Source organism: Mus pahari, chromosome 5, assembly GCF_900095145.1.
Source record: "Mus pahari chromosome 5, PAHARI_EIJ_v1.1, whole genome shotgun sequence".
NCBI lineage: Eukaryota > Metazoa > Chordata > Mammalia > Rodentia > Muridae > Mus > Mus pahari.
This window is the reverse complement of record NC_034594.1, coordinates 17853062-17874673: the sequence shown is the minus strand read 5'-3', so window position 1 is coordinate 17874673 and position 21612 is coordinate 17853062. Positions and strand designations below refer to the sequence as shown.

Genomic DNA, 21612 nt, shown 5'->3' with positions numbered 1-21612 from the left:
GTAGACCAAGCTGGCCTCGAACTCAGAAATTCACCTGCCTCTGCCTCCCAAGTGCTGGGATTAAAGGCATGCGCCACCATGCCCGGCTTAAGAAAACTTCTAAATGTTCAGCTCAGAATGTTTTTTCCAAATATTATCTGGTTGGTTGGGTCTCCAGGTGCAGGATGTATGGATGCTATAGTGCTTGTGCTGTGTCTATAGAGTGTCTCGTGCAGCCATGGGTGCTTGTGGATGTGTTTATGGAGTGCCTCGTGTAGCATCCTGGCTCAGAGACTCCTCGTCATTTTATGATTCTTCTGAGTCTGAGGATCTTTTCCTTTTGGACAGTGATCATGGCCACCTGGTTTCTTGACCTCTATCTTCCCTAGCTTCTCGCTGAAGCTGGCATTGCCAAGGACAGCATCCAAGTACAGGAAGGGATGGAGCTGACGTCCGAGTGAGGGCAAGGTGTTGCTCTGTGGCTCGCCCGCTTGAGACAAGCAGCAGGGTTCCAGTGAATGCTCACAGAGCACTGTGCCTGTGGATTCCAGTGTGACACTAGTGTGACTGCTGTGGAGGCCGTTCATACCACCTCCAGCTGTGTGTCTGATGTTCTCTAAGTTAATGTGCGGGGCACCACTAGGAGGACTCGGGGCCTTGGTTTCTGACTCAGTAAGGTGGAGACAACCTTGCTTCTTGTTTCATGTACTGGGAAAGCAAGATGAGCTGAGAGGATGTGTGAGTTAGAGCTACGTGGTGTGATTCTGTGTGTTCTCATTAAGCATGGCAGTATGGGTGGTTGTAACAAAATCTTAGCTGCAGTAAGAAGGGCCTCTACAAGGTTAGGTGATGATGTATTTGTGTACCTTAGATAAAGATCCCCGAAAGCTGAGCAGCCCCAATTCTCAAGCACAGGTGTGTCTGAACCCCAACCAGAGGCTGTTCGAAAGAACGTGTAGTCCTAGGTCCCGTTTTGAATTTCACTTCTTCACATGTTAAAACTTTCTTGAGGAGCCAGAGAGATGGCTCGGCAGGTAAGAGCACTCACTGCCCTGAATTCAGTTCCCTGCACACATGTCTGGTTGCTCACAAATGCCTATAACTCAAGCTCCATCATAGGGGTCTGATGCCCTCTTCTGGCCACTCTGGGCACTTACACTCATGTGCACAAACCATTTCACAGACTCACATGTATCACTTTATAAAAAATAAAATAAAATATCCCAAAATAGTCATAGAAGTAAATTATAAAACTCCTCTGAGAGGAGCAGAGTAGTGCTTCCTGGACCTTCTACGTTTCTGAGGAGAAGAACTTGGAGGACTAACTGAATGTCACCTCACACAGGTAATACTGAAGGGTCCTTTGATATGACAGCTTAGCCTTATGTCAGGTGACAAAAGTGAGGTCGAGACAACCATCTTGACTTGCTTGTATAACACTGGGACAGCAGATTCCAGAGTTCATGTGTCTTAACCCCTGATCAGGTCTTGTTTAAGGATTCAGTATCAAGATACCAGCACCCACTCTGTGTTTGTGGGTCCCCAGATCTCTCAAGCACCTCTTGGTCAAAGGTAGGTAACATCTAGTCCACTACCAAGGGTCTTCTTGAGCATTCTATGGTTCCCCCTACTGAGGGCCTGTGACCTGGCCCAGTCAAGTCCATGGAGCACACTCACCTGTGCGGGCTCGAACCAGCATGTCCACTACATAAAGGACATCTGCAGAGTAGTCCAAGACCAGCCACAGCGTCCAGTGCTCTGATTGTAGCTCATCAAAACAGGCCCTGAAGAAGCCAAGTGCGAGATATGACAGGATGGCCTAGTGTCAGAGTACAGACCCTTCCCTGTCCTGTGTTGTAAATAAGCTCGTTATAACCAGTGGCCGTTATTCCTGCAGGGTTTACACATGCTACATAGCACTTTCCTCTGAGATGAAAACCTTCTATTTTGGAAGGAACCCTCTTTCCTTTTTTTCCCCTTTTTTTTAATGTTTTTTTGAGATAGGGTTTCTCTGTGTAGCCTTGGCTGTCCTGGAGTTCACTCTGTAGACCAGGCTGTCCTTGAACTCAGAAATCCNCCTGCCTCTGCCTCCCGAGTGCTGGTATTAAAGGCATGTGCCACCACGCCCAGCTCTGGAAGGAACCCTCTTAAGATAGGATTTCTACAGAGGTGAAGTAACAGATACTCTAAAAGGAAGTGAAATACTACATGGATGCTCATTAAGACAGGAAGTAAACAATTCAAAGTAGCTTCAGGAAGTCCCTGAAACTGAGCATATTCACTAAGACCCTCCCTCCCCATAAAGTATGTAAACAGTAAAGCCTGCTGAGAGTCACACTCAGGAAAGCCAAACTGCAAAGAAAAATCTCAGGCTGGGCGGTGGTGGCGCACACCTTTAGTTCCAGTACTTGAGAGGCAGAGGCAGGTGGATTTCTGAGTTTGAGGCCAGCCTGGTCTACAGAGTGAGTCCCAGGACAGCCAGGGCTATACAGAGAAACCCTGTCTCAAAAACAACAGCAACAACAACAAAAAACAACAACAAAAATCTCAGACAAGTAAGTTAGGCAGCCTTGAAGAATCTTAGAAGAAACAAAGACTGCATGAGCTGCCAGGAAGAGGCTCTGATCAATTGAGCCACTGAAAAAGGACTCGGAGAAAGGACTCCAACCTGCGGAGCTGCCTGCAGGCTGTGTAATATGCATCAGGTTTCCAGCTTTCACGAACTGTCACCCACGCAGAGGTAGGCTTTGGTGATACAGCTGTCTTGGAGTCATTTCTGCTACTGTAAGTAACCCTCACCCAGATTCCTGTAAATAATTCCAATTAAACTCATTGGCTCACCAAGTTGGAGTCATGGGCTCTGTTTCTGGAGTTAAGAGGTGTGTGTACGTGTGTGTGTGTGTGTGTGTGTGTGTGTGTGTGTGTGTGTGCTGTGTCTCCCAGGAAAAGTTTGTCCCATGACAATGCAGTGGAATTACTCTAGGCTCAGAGAAGTTACACTGTCCCACAGTCACTGGGCTCATAGGAAGAAGAGCTCAGGACTTTGATGTGTAGTATGAATTTTAATGATAGAATGCAAAATAAATATTCTACCCACCCACCCGTTCACCCAACCGCCCAAAGAACTATGCAACCAGCCACCCAACCACCCAACCAACAAACTACCTAATCAAACAACCAACCACCCACCCAAACAAGCACTGAAACAACCAACTACCCAACCAGCTAGCCACACACCTAACCACCCACCCACCTACCCAAACGAACAACTACCCTAACGACCACTCAAACAACCACCCAACCATCTACCCAACCAGCCACTCAAACAACCAAAGAACCACCCAAATAACCACCAAAACAACCAACTACTCAACCTGCTATCCACCCACTCAACCACTCACCCAACCAACCAATCAACCAACTACCCAACCAGCCACCTACCCAAACAACCAACCACTGAAACAACCAACTACCCAACTAGCTTTCCATTCACCTACCTGCCCACCCATCCAATATCAATCAATCAATCAGTCAACAAATTAATCAATCAATCAAACAAAATAATTGGGATTGACATTAGGTAAAGGGGTTAACAACCTGTTCTTTCTAGAGCTGTATTCCAAAATGTTCTAGAGAATATTTTTCCCACCTTTTAATTTTTCTTGTTTGTTGTTTCTCACACTGACAGCACCCCAAGTTTCCCTCTTTACCCCCAAAGGACAGCAGTCTGCTTAGCCATTCAAGTCTTCTGCACATTTGGAAATAGAATCTTGACTCACACCCATGTTCTCAGAGTCTAGATCATGTGTCAAGAGCGGCACTGCCAGCTCTTGCCGGGGGTGGGGGTGGGGCCTCCCAATACTCTCCCCATTCACCAGCCTCACAGACCCTCAGATAGGCTAAACCCCAAGATTCCACATCCACCTGTGTGGTGCTATGGCGAGTACCCCACAAAGGTTCGTGGGCTAAAGGCTTGGTCACCAGTCTGTAGCATGCCTGGGAGGTGATAGAACATTTAGTTGGTAGGTCAAGGAGGGTTGCCTTTAAAAGGAAGATTAGGTCCCCGCCTGTTCCCTTCCTCTATACTTTGTTCTTCTCTGCCCTGGTGTCTTGTCTTGTCAGTGGCCCAGTGACCTTTCTGAAATTCTGAACTAGAGTAACTTTTTTCTTTTTCATCATTTAGGTTTTTTGTCATATCAGCAGAAAGCTGACCAACTGCAGGGACACAGGTGTTCTCTGAATCCTGGTTAAGGAGTAACATCCTAAAAGTCACTGCACAGCCTCCTAGGCCAGCTGTGTCTGTCTTACAGACTTTCCCAGGAACACATCAAGGTCCACTGTCTACTCAAAGAGGATGCTCTCCTGCATCGTGGTAAACCAGAGGGCGCCTTCACTCTCAAAGGGCTGTATCCTGGTTGGCTCAGGAGATCCCCTGACCCCTGTCCAGCTTTCACAAGTACAGGGACTTGCCTCTGTGCGACTTCCTCATAGGCTTACTTGGGGACATTTCTAACCCTGTTGCCTCCTCTTGGAGGGACAATGAACCCTGCATCCCTGTCCTGCTAGAGAGGGCCTTTGGACCCCTCCCTTACCTTCAGAGAGGAGTAGTGGGATCTCCTTGTCCCCTCGGCAGCCTGCACCCTGTAGATATGCTCAGGGTAGGGGGTCCCCTCACTGCACCCTTACCTAATCACATGTTTAAGAGTGCTCCAAAGGCCTGCATGGCTTCCTCTAGTGGCACACCCAGCAGGCTTGCTTAGAAAGCCCCTGCCACTTCCCCAACCACAGGGGGGGAAGCATCCTGCCCCAGTACCCACAGCAGCAGTTTTCCCACGGTGGGGGAGGGGATGCTTACTAGAAAGTTATAGCTCAGCCCTGTGGCTCCAACCGCTGCACCCCAAGAGCCCAGCGTAACTTGCCGCAAAGGTCTCTGCTATACTCTAGCTCTCCCCTCTCACTAGCTCTCCCAGAGGAAACTCCGATGCCTTGGATCTTCTGCGGAGAAGCAACAGCTCCTTCTAACACGCTTAACTAAGAGCACCCCAAAGCCTGCATCTACCTTCAGAAGAATAGCAGAATGTGCCACGCGGTTCCAACACGGCAACCTGCCTTGGAAACCAGAAGCCCAGAATCTACCCACTGCATCTTCACTGAACGCTTCCTCAACCACAGGCTCACTCAAAATGGTTCCCTAAGCCCTTCAGAACAGTGGCTAGCCTCTGCCGCTTCCTCATATGACCCAAATGCAGATTTCGGAGTGTTCAAACTGCCTTGGGGGCCCTTCTCACCCATGGTTTAAAACACCTTCAGAGTCCTCTGTGAAATGGCCAGATTTTTTTACAGATAGAGGACCGAACGCAGTGGTTCTCAACCTGTGGGTCAGCAGGGGTCGGTCGCATATCAGATATCTGACATATTAGATATTTACATTATGTTACATTCATAACAGCAGCAAAAATACAGTTATGAAGTATCAATGAAGTATCAATGGTCACAGCGTTAGGAAGGTTGAGAACTTCTGACCCAAGGCAACAGAGTTCTGTGGTGGCTGAGAAGAGAGAAACTCTCTCTGGTTAGACTCAGCCCTCTCCCCTCCGGTCCCCGCTTCAGTGCCTACCTGCATACAAGTAGACACCAGTTATAGAAGACCGGGAGAGCGATGGCAGTCAGCCAGCGGTAGTAGATGTTGCTGGAGGGGTCCACCACAATGGGCTCCTTCTTCCTGCTGGAAACACGGACGGACGGTGTTCTGTATGAAAGGGTTTCAGGTAAGGGATCTAAAGGCCTTCACTAACTTAGTGACCTGAGAGGGATTTTAGGTTTTGGGGGAAGAAGCTGAGGCAGGAGGATTAAGCTCAAGGCCAGCCTTCACTACATAGGACACCCTGCTTATTCTAGTTTGCTTTCTGTTGCTATAATAAATACTGTGATGGTTTGTATATGCTCGGCCTAGGTCGTGGCACTATCAGAAGGTGTGGCCCTGTTGGAATAGGTGTGTCACTGTGGGTGTGGGCTTTAAGACCCTCATCCTAGCTGCCTGAAAGTCAGTATTCTGCTAGTAGCCTTCAGATGAAGATGTAGAATTCTCAGCTCTGCCCGTACCATGCCTGCCTGAATGCTACCATGCTCCCACCTTGATGATAATGAACTGACCCTTTGAACCTTTAAGCCAGCCCCAATTAAATTCTGTCCTTTATAAGAATTGCCTTGGTCATGGTGTCTGTTCACAGCCATGGAAACCCTAACTAAGACAAATACTGTGGCTTAAAGCAATTTGGGAGAGGAAAGAGTTTATTTCAATTTACACTTCCAGGTCAGGGCCATCAGCCTAGAGGATAGTCCTGCCCATAGTGGGCTGGATCAGTCATTAATCAAGACAATCCCTCACAGATGCTGCAATGGGGCTAACTGATCTAGGCAATACCTCAGTTCAGACTCCCTCACATGACTCTGGGCTGTGTCTAGTCGTCAGCTGAAGCCAATTAGGACATTGACAAACCAGAATAAAACAAACCAAGATAAGCAGACCATTAAGGAGTTTTAAATAATAGTTAAATTGGTTTGGTGTACATTGCTATCGGAACATGTGATTTAAAAGATGAACCTCTTATCTTGCAGATCTGTAAACTAAAAGTCAAGAATGGGTCTCACCATTTCCAACACAGAGTTGTGACCTCTTGGGAGGTTTTAGAGGAGCCATTTTTTTTCTCCACCGCCCCACCCCTCTTGTTTGTAGTGATGGCGAATGTCCCTGTACCTGCAGGCCTGCAGGTCCCATGGTTTTTTTGTTTTGTTTTGTTTTGTTTTGTTTTGCGGGCTGTAATGCAGTTATATCTAACTTTACAGGGCTGTGGCAGGGCTGTGGAGCTGGCTGGCAGGGGGTAAAGTGCTCACTGTACAAGCATAAGAACTAGAGTTTGGATCCCTAGAACCCATGTAACTGCTGGGTAGACATGGCGGCTGTCTGTAATCCCAGCACCCAGGAAGGAGAACATGTGTGGGCAAGCTGGTTTTGAATTGGTGAGCTCTGGGTTCAGTGAGAGGCTCTACTTCAAAAACAATACTGAAGAGTGATGGAGGAAGACACTGGACTCAATTTCAGATTTCCACATGCACAGATGTGTGCACCCACATGGATACAGACAGACAGGCACATGCAAGAAAGAGAAGGAGGAAGGAAAAAAAAACGAAAAAAAACAACCCACCTGTCTACTCTTCTAATCCTTGGAACTGGTTGTCCTAGATAGGTTTAACTGAACTGGACACATCCAGATTCGTTTGAGGGAGTCTGAATTGGGGCATTCGGACCTGTTGTCACCTCTGTGGGAAATTGTCTTGAGTAATGATTGATGTGAGGGGAGCATCACAGACCACTGTGGGTGGCACCATCCCTAGGCTAATGGACCTGTGCTTATGAAGAAGAAAAAGAAGAGGAAGAGTAGGGAGAGGAAAAAGAGATAGGGAAAGAAGAGGAAGGAAGAGGAAGGAAGAGGAAGAAGAGGAGGAGTGAGAGGAGGAGGAGGAGGAGGAGGAGGAGGAGGAGGAGGAAGCAACAGCCACTGTAGCAAGAGCAGCTGTGTCATTTCTTGGTTTTTGACACCATTTCCATTTCCAGTGTGAGCTGTTATCACCAGCCTAACGCTTCAAAGTTTTGTCAATAAATATGTTTTTTTAAACTGTTTTAATTTTACTTAAGCCTGAGGACGCCTTCCTTCATGAAGGAGTTTTTAGGTATGGGACTATAACCTACTTTTGTAGGAGTCCCAGAAAGCTCCATTTAGCAAAGTACCTTTACCATACAGCCAAGCCTCAGCTGGTTACAGCAGGCAAATGCCGTCCTGTTAGCCATGACCATCTGACTCACATAGGAGAAAATGCCAAGCTTCAGCCAAATGAGTTGTTGTATCTAATCCTTAGCCATTAGTGCTGCCCAGTCATTGCAGGCTACAGCTCTGAGATCCTATTTGGTTTTGGAGACACATGATTCTAGTATTGTGGACAAAGCAGACTTGAGAAATATTAAAAATACTTTTATCTTTTGACAGTGGAACAAGGAGTTATTCTATTTGCTAATCAAGCACAAAGACAAATCCTCCGTCTTAATGAATGTCACCAGCAGAGGGCGCTGCCCACAAGCTTATTGGGCCCACTGGACACTGCAGCGTCTGGGCTTGCTGTGGTCGGGCTTTGAGGCTATGTGTTACCAAGGGCTTTGGCTTTTCAAAACTCCTGCTACCCAACTTTTGAGGACCCAGCCCAGTGCTATCCAGCTGTACCCCTGGATCTACCCAGCACTGGCCCAAACATTATACAGACTTGCAGAATACGGCTGCTTTGAGCTAAGAGCAATTCGGTCCCAAAGGGAGAAGTTATTCCATATTTGAGAACTAAATGAGAAATCTGGAAATGAGAAGCTAGGTACAAAGAGGGCCCAGAGAGAATCGTCACCTGTGCCCAAACATCCCCGTCTGGTGGCAGTTTTCAGTTTCATCCTTTGGTCTGTGGCCCCTCATCCTTTCCCACATCCTAGCCACAGGACATAGCATGAGGACTTCCACAAGTCGCTCATGGCTTCCACCCCTAAGAGCCTTTCCTTGCCTGGAAACCAGGGCGTCCAGGGAGCAGGCACGTATCATGGTATCCACAGCTTTGTGGCCAAGTCATTTTGTTTTTCTTGATTGATGGCATCTGAGTGGATGGCTTTGCTGTCATCGTTAAAACAAACCAGACACACCCTTCTTTCATGGAGGGAATTAGAGTTCTGCTCAACACATGGGGAAGAAAATAAGTACCAAGCTCTGGCCCTTTGTCAACTGCAAACCAAGCAATTGGCCATTTCCCTCTGATGTGGATGGCGTCCCCTGACCTTCGGGAAGGAGCCCTGGCATCCCTAAGCGGCAGAAGCCACAGACCTATTCGCCCATGTATGCCTGTGGTCACTCATGGCCACATCCACCCTGGCTCACACAGTCCCAGGACTCTTGTCCTGATACTCACACGCCAAACTCATCTGCCAGCTCAGCATCTGTGACAGAACCTCGTCACCTCAGGTCACCTTTTCCGAGAGGCTGGTCACCGGAGGAAGGATATTTCCTCCTCAGGTGGCTCTGGTGGCTCCCTGGAGATTAGCTCAAGCTGACCTTAAAACAAGGTCATTTCCCTGGTCCTCAGTTCTCAGGACCTGGAGGTTGCAGCATAGAAAATGCATCCTCAGGGCTAGAGAGATGGCTCAGCGGTTAAGAGCACTGACTGTTCTTCCAGAGGTTCTGAGTTCAATTCCCAGCAACTACATGGTGACTCACAACCATCTGTGATGGGATCCGATGCCCTGTTGTGGTGTGTCTGAAGACAGCTACAGAGTACTCATATAAATGAAATAAATAAATCTTGAGAGAGAGAGAGAGAGAGAGGAGAGAGAAAGAAGAAGGAGGAGGAGGAGGAGGAGAGGGAGGGAGAGGGAGAGAGGGAGAGAGAGAGAGAGGGAGAGAGAGAAAGAGAGAAAGAGAGAGAAAGAGAGAAAGAGAGAAAGAAAGAAAGAAAGAAAGAAAGAAAGAAAGAAAGAAAGAAAGAAAGAAAGAAAGAAAGAAAGAAAGAAAGAAAGAAAGAACCTTACTGGTCTGCAAGGGAACTCCAAATTTGTACCCTTGAATATGTAGTGAAAGCGGGTATTAAACCAGAAAGGATTTACTTCTTAAGCAAAGAAGAAAAAGTAATGTGAGTTCCTCAGGGAAATTACACAGGCTTGTGTACCGCCCCTTGGCCATGGATTTCCAACAACAGGAACAATTCTGAAATGGTTTGCTGGTGTCTGGAGAAGATGGTAAGTAGGAAAAGAGAGAGGCAAAGCGGGGCTTCCATGCAGGGGTGGGGGGTGAGGGGGTGAGGGGGTGGTAATGGGGTGGTAGGGTAGAGAGGTGGGGTAGTGGGGGTTGGGGTGGTGGTGCTGTGGCTTCGGGGGTAGGGGAAGGGGAAAGCTAGTGTGCTTGCCTGGAGCTTGGGTACTTATTCCTCCTGCAAGTTGTTCCAAGTGTTCACATCACTTCTGGCCACGGGCCAGGCTCTGCAGGGAGGCAGGGAGGCCGCAGCACCGCAGGCATAGGAATGGTTTCAATGACTCAGGCCTGTCCTGTCTGAGGTGACTGTGCCAGCAGCCCCACCCACTTCTCCCCAGCCTTTCTGTCCACAATGCATTGTTATTATGAGGAACAAACTGTGTGTGTGTGTGTGTGTGTGTGTGTGTGTGTGTGTGTGTGTGTGTGTGTGTCTGAGCGTGTGTACTTAGAGCTGGCAAAAAGCTTGGGGGAAGAGAGGAAAAGCACTTGGCTAAATCCAGGCTTCTGGGTAAATAAGGTTTAATGATTTGAATCCCCTCCAGTTTCTGAGCCTTAGCTTCGACTCAATTTCCTTCTGTTCGCCCCTGAGCAGGGCGGTGAGCCGAGTATCATCACAACAGGGCTTAGTGGGACCTCTGCCTTCTGTACTTCCAACCTTTTCAGGTGAAGGGAGTCTGGAACCTTCTACATTGGAGGTGAGGGGAGGGAGCAGCTACTTGCTATCCTTATCTGCACAGACCAGAAATGGCTCTCCAGGGTCCCCTCTCTTGAAGATGTAACTTCTTTCTTCCAATCAGTGGGCCAGAAAATTGACCAATGGCAAACTCATCTCCACATGTGGGCTCAGGTCTCCTCTGCTCCCAACCCCTTCAGGAATCTCTGCTTCAGGTCTATGGCCCCCATCTGTGGTCCACCCAAGGATGTGACAGAGGATACCCGTCAGTTTCATACAAATTAGATACTGGAAAAAAAAAAAAAAAAAAAACCAAAAAAAACAAAAAAAAACCCCAAAACAAACAAACAAACAAAAAAACAAATTAGATAGTATCTGTCACAGCATCCCAGGGTGTTATCCTCCAGTGGTTGCTGCCAGGACAAGTTTGTAACACAGAGGCAAGAAAGCCAGGTGGCCTCACAGAGCTAAACTGTACCTTGCAGCGGTCACTGTTGATACTCATAGGAGAGCACTATGGGAGCCAGTGGCTGGCAGTACCTCAGCCTGACTTAGTGCTAGGTGTTGCTGTTGTTGTTGTTTTAAGATTTATTTATTTATTTATTTAATGTATATGAATACACTGTAGCTGTCTTCAGACACACCAGAAGAGGGCATCGGATCCCATTACAGATGGTTGTGAGCCACCATGTGGTTGCTGGGAATTGAACTCAGGACCTCTGGAAGAGCAGTCAGTGTTCTTAACCACTGAGCCATCTCTCCAGCCCCATCTGCCCCATCTCTGCTATTTTGATTATCTTTCCCAGAGACTTCCTCTCCCCATTTAAGATGAGGCCTCAGCTGCTTGTTTCTGGATTGTTCTACTTATGTCAAAAATCCCCCAATGACTAGAAACCGCTGGGAAACAGAGAGCACATACAGCTCCTGGGGTCCCCGGGCCCTGATTCCACAAGGCGAGGCCCGCATGGACAGCTATTTGGCTTTGCAGTTGAGACTTGGTCTCTAATTAAAAACTCCCCTTCTCCATGGCTCCTCCCACCCTGCATCACCACATCCATCAACTGCCCTCAGCCAGCTTGGGAATGGCCGGGCGTCTCTGGTTTAGTCAGATCTTGCCCTAGGTGGTTCTAGAACACCTAACCCACCAATTATTTGATCACACTGGGAAACATACTGGATGCAGCAACCATCTCCATTAGTCTAAGGTTATAGAAAAACTGATTTAATCAGCTAAGGAAGTCTTTGTTTACCCAAAAGACACAGAGACAACCCAGCGAGCTACAGAAAGTTCAAGACTCCCTTCCCCTGAAAAGCAGGCAACTGCTGAGGACAAAGGTCCCACTGGGTCCTTTTCTGGGCCTATGATGATGGTACCTGGCTCATCACCCTGCTGAGAGGTGAGTAGAAGGCTAGTGTTTAGTTAGAGTTTCATTGCTGTGAAGGGACAACAGGACCATGGTAACTCTTATAAAGGCCAACAATTCATTGGGGCTGGCTTACAGTTTTAAGAGGTTCAGTTCATTATCATCATGGCAGGAAGCATGGCAGTGGGCAGGCAGACATGGTCCTGGAGAAGGAGCTGAGAGTTCTACATCTTGATCCTTAGGCAACCAGGAGCAGACTGTCCTTCCCAGGTAGCCAGGAAGAGGGTCTTCTCGGCACTGGGTGGTGCTTGAGCATATGACCTCAAAGCCCAACCCCACAGAGATTCACTTCCTCCAACAAGGCCACACCTACTCCAACAAAGGCCACACCCACTCCAACAAAGGCCACACCCACTCCAACAAAGGCCACACCTACTCCAACAAGGCCACACCTCTTAATAGTGTCACTTTCCCATGGGCCAAGCATATTTAAACCACCACAACTAGAAACCTGTTTTGGGTGCTGGTAATCAAACCTGAGTCCTGTGAAGCAGCAGCCAGTGTTCGTTACCACTGAACCGTCTATCTCAACTCCTTGTGAGAGAGGTTCTCTCACGGAGCTGGAACTCACTAAATAGGTCAAGATGATCATCCAGCAAGCTCCAAGGATTCACTTGTCTTTAAAGCATGTGTTCTTCGGACTGAACTCAGGTTTTCAGCTTTGCAAGGCAGGCACTTCCCTGACGGAACTCTCTCCCCCAGTCCTTGAACTCTCTCTCATTCTAAGAGTGGTTCTGTATTCCACAATCTACTGCATGCCCTACAGTACAAAAATGTCTCCCTCATATACATACATGGAAGTATAGTGGAGGTTCCAGAAAGATCCATGAGGTTTCTCCTGAAGTTTCATTGCTGTCCCTCTCCAGGGGCCTTGTATGTTCACTTAGAAGCCCCAGACTTGAGCCTTTCTTTTTATCAGCACAAAACCAAGTGCTGTTGTCCCAGCCATACAGGGACCGTCCATTCTCCAACCATGCTCACATCTTACTAATCTTGGTGTAAGGAGGAGTTGATAAAGGAGAATACTTAAGTCCTTAAATGCTTCCCAGAAAGCAGGTTCTGGGCAAGAATCCACCTGCTGGTGAACCTTGGGAGGTCAGCTTTCTCTCCAGGTCCAACCTTGCTTCTCTTCCCGGCTGACATGAGCATCCTAAGGAGACCTTTGGACGCCCAGTGATTAGGGAGCTGTGGTGGGCTGTGTAAGACCTTGATGTGGGGTAGCCCCGTGGTCACAGATACTTCTCACAAATAAGAGGGGCAGAGATTCCCATGTGTTGGTGGGGGCAGCGAGAAGCATACCACCTAAGGGCACAGCTGCAGTTCCTTGGGAGAGGAGGGTTTGGGCTGTGCAAGAAGGCACACAGGAGTCTTGGCTCTACAGACGCTCCTACCAGAAGCAAGCCGTCTCTCCATCCCCCCCCCCTCCATGCTTACCTCCCTTATGCCCCTCCCCCCACCCAGTGCTTCCCGCTCTGATATGACTGATTCTGCAGGGTGATCATTCCAACCTGTGGATCTTCTCACTAGGAAATGCTTGCACCTCTACAATGTACCACTTGTGTGCCTCCTCAACTCTCTTTGTGCAAAACAGGCCCTGCAGTTGAACAAGATGGCTCATGCTATAATCTGGGATGAGGGTTCTCAGAGAGAGAGAGACAGCTGAGGTCAGAAACTCCTGATTTGGGAAGCTTTGTGCAGGATGGGTCAGGTTTAAACGAAGCTGGAAACTCTGCCTCAAGGGTTTCCTGGACTCGGGGTGGGGAATGTTAGAGCATGTAGTAATGTTAGAGCATGCAGTAATGTTAGAGCATGTAGTAATGTTAGAGCATGTAGTAATGTTAGAGCATGTAGTAATGTTAGAGCATATAGTAATGTTAGAGCATGTAGCAATGTTAGAGCATGTAGTAATGTTAGAGCATGCAGTAATCCCCAAAGGACCTGTGCTTCCTTTCAGGGATGTCACACAACGGCGAAGCTCCAGATCTCCTTGGGGCATCTGAGCTGGGTCCCTGTGCTTCTCAGCTGTCTCAGCTGGTGTGGCGCAGGTGACCTTACCCTTTCCCTCCATCTGGTGGCTCCTGTCCTCCTGGGTTGGGCTGGGCACTGCTTTCCTGGGTGGAGACTTCCTTAAGCTCAGCTCCATTAAATCGATCCAAAAAGGAGTCAGGTGTCTGGTCTTCATTGTGTAAGTGCCTGGTGGCCCACGCACGAATCGAGATGATGAGGCGTGACACCCTGGAAGAGGACAGGAGAGACTAGAGAGAATGACAGACAGGAAAAGACCCCGATCTGGCCTCCACGAACTGGAAGAAGCAGAAGTGATCGCCAGGGTGAGTCTGAGGGCCTGAGGCTCAGGCCTCCATCTCTACTGAGCCCCTTTCTCCCCCTTCTTCCTTTGCCCCTCCAGGCTGGGGCAGAGCCTCATTGATCAATCACACCATGCCTTTATTATGGCTTTGTCTTTTCTACTCTCCCGTGGTCTTGGCCGAGCTTCTTCTAATAGGGCATCAGCGAGCATTTCTACTCATTTCCACTTTTGCCCAGGCAGATCTCTTGTTTGTTAGGCTCGTTAAGTGAGAACTGGAGAGTGCAGCACTTGCTGCTCTCAGAGAGGACCTGGGTTTGGCTCCCTGCTGTTTAGAACCTTTTCTAAGTCCAGTTCTAGGACTTAGAACCCCATGGGCAGGAGACACTCACACATGGTGCAATACATACCTGCCAGGCAAAACACTCAGGCACAAATTTAAAAAATAAGACCTTTGAAAAAGTATTGCTTAGCATAGGAGCAGTAAAAATATATAATCCTTGTGGATTAAATGTAAATGTCCCCCATAGATTCCTATGTTTGAACACTCGGTCTCCAGTTAGTGGCACTCTTAGGGAAGATTGTTCTCAGCTCTACTCAGTGTCCCCTCCCCTGCTCTGCTAAGGGAATAGAAAAATGTCACCCCACCCCCAGCTCCAGACAACTGACCCACAATGCACTACTCCTAACTCTGAACAACTGACAGCCCCATTATGCTGGAGTTGGGTATTCCACTCAAGGGTATTTCCAGCCCTGTGTCTGTGATGTGATGTAGCCAGAAATGGGGAGGCATGCAGGCCTCACAAAGGCCATGAGGATCTACGGCAGCTGCCTCCCCAGCCTCTCCTCTGCCCCCATGTCTCAGTCTCTACAGCAGACTACATGACTATCCTGACACAGTGCCCTGCACAGCCTACCCAAGGCCTTTTCATCTGCACTGACTTGAAGATGTTCTCTTCTCTGCAACCAGAGTCTTGAGAGAGCACGTCTTATTAATATAAAACACCGGAAACAGCCAGATACAAGAAGCTCCTTAAAAACTAAGGTTACACGCAGATACCACACACACAAATCACACACAGACACCACATGCACAGATTAAACACAGACATCACACACACACACACACACACACAAATACACACATCACACACAGAGAGACACCACATGCACACCATTAACAGACATACTACATACACAGAAACATCATATGCACACACATCATACACAGACACACATGCACACACATACCACAGACTATACATACATACACACACATCACACACAGATACCATCCATACAGATCATACACAGATACCACACAAACAGATCACACATAGATATCACATACACACACACACACACACACTATACACAGACACCACACAAACACATATACATATACACACACATCACATACAGACGCCACATAGACACACACAGACACACATACCACACACCATACATACATACACACAGACATCACACACAGATACCACTCACACAGATCATACACAGACACTACCCACATAGATCATGTACAGACACCACATACACAGATCATACACAGACATCACACACATTACACACACACACCACAGACATCACACACACACACATACACACACACACACACACACATTACACACAGACACCACATACATATATCACACATAGACATACTACACACACGGACACCACATACACACATCACATATATACACAGAGACAACACATACATACATACATACATACATACATCACACACACAAACAGACAATACACACACATCACACAGACATACTATACACACATGTACAGATCCACACATACAAACACATACTCACATACCACACACACACACCTCCCAGAAGAAACATTCTCTATAACTAAAAATATAACAAATAAATTATCTATCTATTCATTTCCCGTTTATGAATTTATCTGTTTATTTGATGGTCAGCTAAACCAGCAGTACAGATGGCATGACTGTAAAACTCTTGGATTGGTTTAAGAAAATTACTGGAAAGTAATGATCGTTTCGTCTTCGAGTACCTGCCGAGAGAAGGCCGCTGGCTCAGCTCTAGCCACCCACACACCAGTATTGCTAGAAGCAGTTTCAGATAAGGCTCAGAAAGGGGAGATGGCTTTCTTCACGTGCTGTGGCATTAAAGCCAGACACAGGTCCCCTCAGAGGGAGGCAGAGCTCGGACACTTGCTAACCTGCTGGGTGCTTTTGGGAAGACGCATGTTACAGAGCCCAACCACACTGAGGGACCCTCCATAGCTATATCATCCTCACTGTATTGCTTGTCCATCCAGCGTTGTAGCACGGACGGCTACCCAGTCTTAAGCGGTCTCTGCTGGCTTTGCTCTGTGTTTCTCCAGTGCTGAGAAACAACGTTACTTTTTTTATTAAAGTATTTTCAAGCCAAAGCTGTCCGTCTTCAACTTTTCTGAGCTCAGACCATCAGGCTAAGGAGAACAGAACTACTCACTGTTAGAGCTTAGGGGGTTCAGCTCCGTGCCCCGTTCTTAAACCTTCATCCCTATCTGGCATGCAGTCTGAGGCACCCCCACATTCTTACTGCCTCAGTCACTCTAGTCTCAGTGAAGACTGTGCAAAGTCAGTGACCTGGCTGGCCCCTGGCTTGTGACTATGTTCCGTGTGGGTCTAGCCAGTCCTCTGGTCTCCATGGTGATCCCTTGCTGCAGTGTGGAAGATGTCTCCTCACATGGTGAGTGAGACCTGGGAAATCAAATATGCAGCGTGCTAATTGATTCCAAGCTCATCCACCTACCTCCGGGTCAGAAGTGAGACGGGCAGCAGGGGTAGACACCATTGCAGATTCTGAAACCAGAGGTCCGCTGCGAATCTTACTCCGGAGATACAATGACCCTTTCTTTTATATTAATTTATTGTGGTATATATGGTATATGGGTATACACGTGTGCATGTACCTACCGTGAAAGTGTGGAGATCAGGGGACAGACAACGTGTGGGAGTTGGTTCTGTCCTTCCACATGTGTGTCCCAGAGACTGAACTCATTCTCAGGCTTAGCAGCAAACGACTTTACTTGCTGAGCCATATTGTTGACCCTAAGTGACTCTGACCAAGGAGAGCCGCTTTTGATCAGTTACTGTACACAAGGAAGGTGAAGGCAGTAGAACCAGCAGAAAGTGTTAGCATGCTTTCCACCGGAGGCGGGGCCAGGGGGGCCCAGGAGGTCCCAGTACCCGCTGTCTTGGACCATAGTCCATGCTCCCATGCAGTGCTTCGTGCCAATGTATCACTGACTTCTGTAGTAAGTCCATGCCCTTCTGGAAGTCTCCTTTCTTGCCCTGTGCATGGTGGGGGCACTTTCTGGGCAGTTGTGCACTTGTCTGGCAGGCTTCCTACCATTCTGGATCATGCCACAGATTTGGCCTACCTCTCCAAGCAACAGCTAAAATAATTTGAACAGTGTTTTCAAGACAAATTCGTTCACCCTTTACCCAGCCCTGTCCTACCTCTGTCCCCAGCAACAGTACTGGGAGCCGCTCTGTGCATTCAGGGTGAACAGCATGTGCTGAGGGGGCTATTACCACACTGCTTGCTTTTGGACCCGGGGACAAGGGACTGAGGTGCATATTTTACATACCAAAGCAGACCCGGCCTCCAGGTTCTCCCAGCATCCCCCAGTCTCTATCAGCATACCCAACCCCCAACCCTGGGGGGTCCAGTTCCCAGAGGCTCTTTTCTATGTAATCCAGACATTTTGGTCTCCCCACTCTCTCCCCTCTCTCTTCTTTCCCTCTCTCTGTGCATGCTCTCTTTCTCTCTCTTCCCTGTCTCCTCTTTCTTTCTTCCCATGGTAACTTCCCTGGCTTCTTTTCTTGGGGGCAGTGAACTTGCCTGCCCAAAAGCAGCTTCCCAATAAACCTATGTATATGTATGTGCATATATATGTGTATATATGTATATATGTGCGTATACACACACACACACACACACACACACACACACACACACACACACACACACACATCTGGCTTCAATTGGCTCATTTCACCAGCAGCAGAGAAATAACTTATCATACCTTGATACAGAGAGAGAGCTATGCTGGCATCTGACGAACTGCCTAGAAAAAGATCGGGGATTCACGATTCATTGGTTCATGTTTCTCTCTCTCTCTCTCTCTCTCTCTCTCTCTCTCTCTCTCTCTCTCTCTCTCTCCTTTTAAACCCACCCTAAAGCTAAATTTGGCCAGTCTGATTAAAAGCCAGCCAGGCAATGTCCCCTAAGGATCTGCACTTCACTTCCGTGACTCTAGAGGAAACCCAGCAAGGCAAATTAATTCTATCACACGGCCTGCTCCAAACTAATCGGCTTTCTTAACAAGCCGGTTGAGGCGGGAGGCAAACATTAGCTGCAGGGAAAGCTCCGCTCCCTGTGCTGTGTGATTAAAAGTCAGAGTCCTTGGATCCCAGGCGATGAGTCCCTTCCAGCATCATGTGTCCCACAGGGGATGGGGTGGGGTGGGGGTTGGGGGGGGGACTCATTTCCTCGAACAGCTTGTCCAGGATGTCTTTGAATAGCCATGCTTGCCAGCAGGCACATCCGCCTCCCAGCAAGGTGCCTGCTGGCAAGTGCCTGTCCCCTGGGTAACCTGCAGACTGGTCACTCACCATCCCTAAACTTGTTACAATCTTCAGAAAGAATTTTTTTTTAATTGTGCTATCCTGTGGTGGTTTAATCACTGCTCTAATACTCCGGCCCTGAAAGGCACACTTACGCCCGGAGACTAAGAAGACTCTTCTATGATGTGAATTCAGGCCATCTGGGGAGGCCATTTCTTGATGCAGCACCCCACTTGCTTCATGATGCCTGGAATTCTGCTGTTGATTATGTCTGTCTGGTAGGCATTTACATAGAAAACCTTATTGTAGCCTCCAAAGATGCTCAGCTCAACAAGGGAGCATAGATACCACAGGAATCCTATCAGATTGCCATGGATTGAAGAACTCCCATCAGCTAGTAACGCACACTCTATGTCGTACCACTGTGCCATTCCTTGACAAAACTTCTGGGAAGGAATCCCCACTGTCAACTGCATGGCTGTCCTTGCTTCTCAGAGACATTCATCTTAGAAGCACATGGAAGGGAGATAGAGCAGAGAGGAATGGAGTATCTGAGGTGACATTTGAGTCCGGTACCAAAGACATGAGTACCAAAAAGGAGAAGCTAGGTAGTCAATGTGATTGTGGGAATCTAGAACCTTCCAAGGAAACTGAGAGGCAGAAGACAGGGCTGCCAGGATCGATCCCAACTCTGGTGACAACTTCAGGTGCGATACTTCCTTCCAAAATCAAACTTTAACAGGGTCAGACTGGACCCTGGCATCCCTGACAAGCCAGCCTCAGCCAGACGCCCCAAATAAGCCAATACAAGAGACAAATTAATAGCAAAAGCAGAAAAAGATTTATTTCATGTGGCCACACTGACAAGAGGGACAAAGAGGTCCAATCACTCCTCAAGTCTATCTTTAGGGTCCTGGCATGAAGTAAGGCCACATGTATATAAAGCTAAGTCACTCTGGTCAAAGTATGGTCCTGCTGGTTGTTAGCCCATCTCTGTCTGAGCCCTAGGATCTCCTGTGGTCTGACAAATAGTCAACCATATGTGAAATTTGTCCTCGGGAAATCAGTTCGCCTCTGGTTGGTGTCAGGTTTCAGACTCTTGGCTCTCTGAAGTCAACCTTTACAATGTTGCCAACACCAACTTGAACAGTACACTGAAACGACTTTTAAGAGAATGTTCAGATTGTGGCATCTGATCTCTAAGTCTGTTTGTAGAGGGCAGTGAGATTGGGAAGGTTTCCAGTGCCCCCTATCGCTGAGCCAGGGCAGAGGTGTTATAAACAACAGAACAGGTGACCTTGCAGTCTGAGTAACATTACATTTCTCAGGTGACATGGGGACAGGAGAGCAAACACACATGACCTGCCTGCACCCATCTAGAGAACGTGATACTATTCTTTTCTTCTTCTCAAGCCAGGACTCTGAATAGTGAGAATCCAGTGCCCTTGGGCACGTGTGACCAGGGAACAGAAGTCAGTGCATTTTTAAGTCTTTTGGTCCTTAAGAAGCAAGGTGAAGATGGTTTCCTTTGGTGATAATTGTTTTGGGCTCTACCCAGTCAGCAGCAAGAAGAAAATCTCTTCTTTGTAAGACACAGACCCCTGTGCCCCAAAGCTTGCTCAAAATAGCCACATCAGGAAATGAGTAGGGATTTGGGGTGCCCTCAGACCTCATTATAATTCTCTGTAGCACATCCTGAAGTCTTTCATTATTGCAGTGCCTTAAAAATGTGCTAGATGGCTCCCAGGTGATCCGGTCAAACAACTAAGTAGAAAAAGAAAGATCCGAGACTTCGGTGAAACGGTCTTATGTCACTGAAGCTGGCCTTGAACTTATGATTGTACTTCCTCAGGCTTCCAGATATCACCACGCCCAAGTCGAGACATTTTCATTTTTGGTATTTTCAAAGTGTATTTTATTTTCATTCAAAGGGAGCATTTTCATCCTTTCTTATGACGTTCCCTTAGGAAAATCATTCCGCTAACTTAATAAAGAGAGAGGAAAACGGGGCTTCCGCAGTGCAGAGAGATCTGCTAGCAAGGCTGTCTCAGGGGACAAAGCATTGGTAGTCCTTTCTTGCTATGGCACTTAGGGAGGGGATAGTGGCATACTGATGCTAAGAGGCCCATTCTATGATTGGGAGCACTGTGCTCTATTTCAGTATACCAAGTCTCAATTATTTATTCTAAAAGCTTCCCCAAAGGACTAGAATTTGAAGGCAATGATGTGTTTGTCTAAACACCATTTCTCCCTCTAAAATAGTGATTAAAAAAAAACAAACTTAAAACATTTTGTATATATGGCAGAGAACTGATTCAATCTCTTTCGAAAAAATTTTTTATATATACATGTTTTGCCTGCATGTACATCTGTGTACCACATGTGTACCTGATGCCTGAGAGGCCGGAAGAGGGCAACAGATTATTTGGGACTGAAGGGTCAGATTGTTGTGAGCCACCATGCGGGTGTTGGAACTTGAACCCCTATCCTCTACAAGAACAGCCAGGGCTCTTACTCGTGAGCCCTCTCCCCAGCTCCATTTGCCCAGTCTCATGTGCAGAATAAGTAAGTGCTAGATTGTGTTGGGGAGCCCCAGAGGGACCCCCTACTCTGCTCAGTTCCCAGGGCAGCTTTATTTTTACCCTGAACACATGCTTGGTTCTCATTGTTCATCCCAAGTATACTGGCTAGTTTTGTGTCAACTTGACACAGCTGGAGTTATCACAGAGAAAGGAGCTTTAGTTGAGGAAATGCCTACATGAGATCCAGCTGTAAGG

At 47.7% G+C, this 21612-nt stretch overlaps 1 protein-coding gene across 2 annotated transcripts in view; it reads right to left on the bottom strand.

Moving 5' to 3' along the window:
- The window catches only part of Cnga3 (cyclic nucleotide gated channel alpha 3), a 30068-nt gene that overhangs the window by 2587 nt on the left and 5869 nt on the right, over positions 1 to 21612 (bottom strand). The window contains exons 2-5 of one of the 2 annotated variants that reach the window (XM_021199062.1): positions 16850 to 16963; positions 13965 to 14144; positions 5597 to 5704; positions 1657 to 1763 (exon numbers count right to left, since the gene is read on the bottom strand). In XM_021199062.1, coding sequence (XP_021054721.1) covers positions 1657 to 1763; positions 5597 to 5704; positions 13965 to 14144; positions 16850 to 16963 — 509 coding nt within the window. The remainder of the gene's footprint in view (positions 1 to 1656; positions 1764 to 5596; positions 5705 to 13964; positions 14145 to 16849; positions 16964 to 21612) is intronic. The other variant, XM_021199063.1, reaches the window with a different exon arrangement.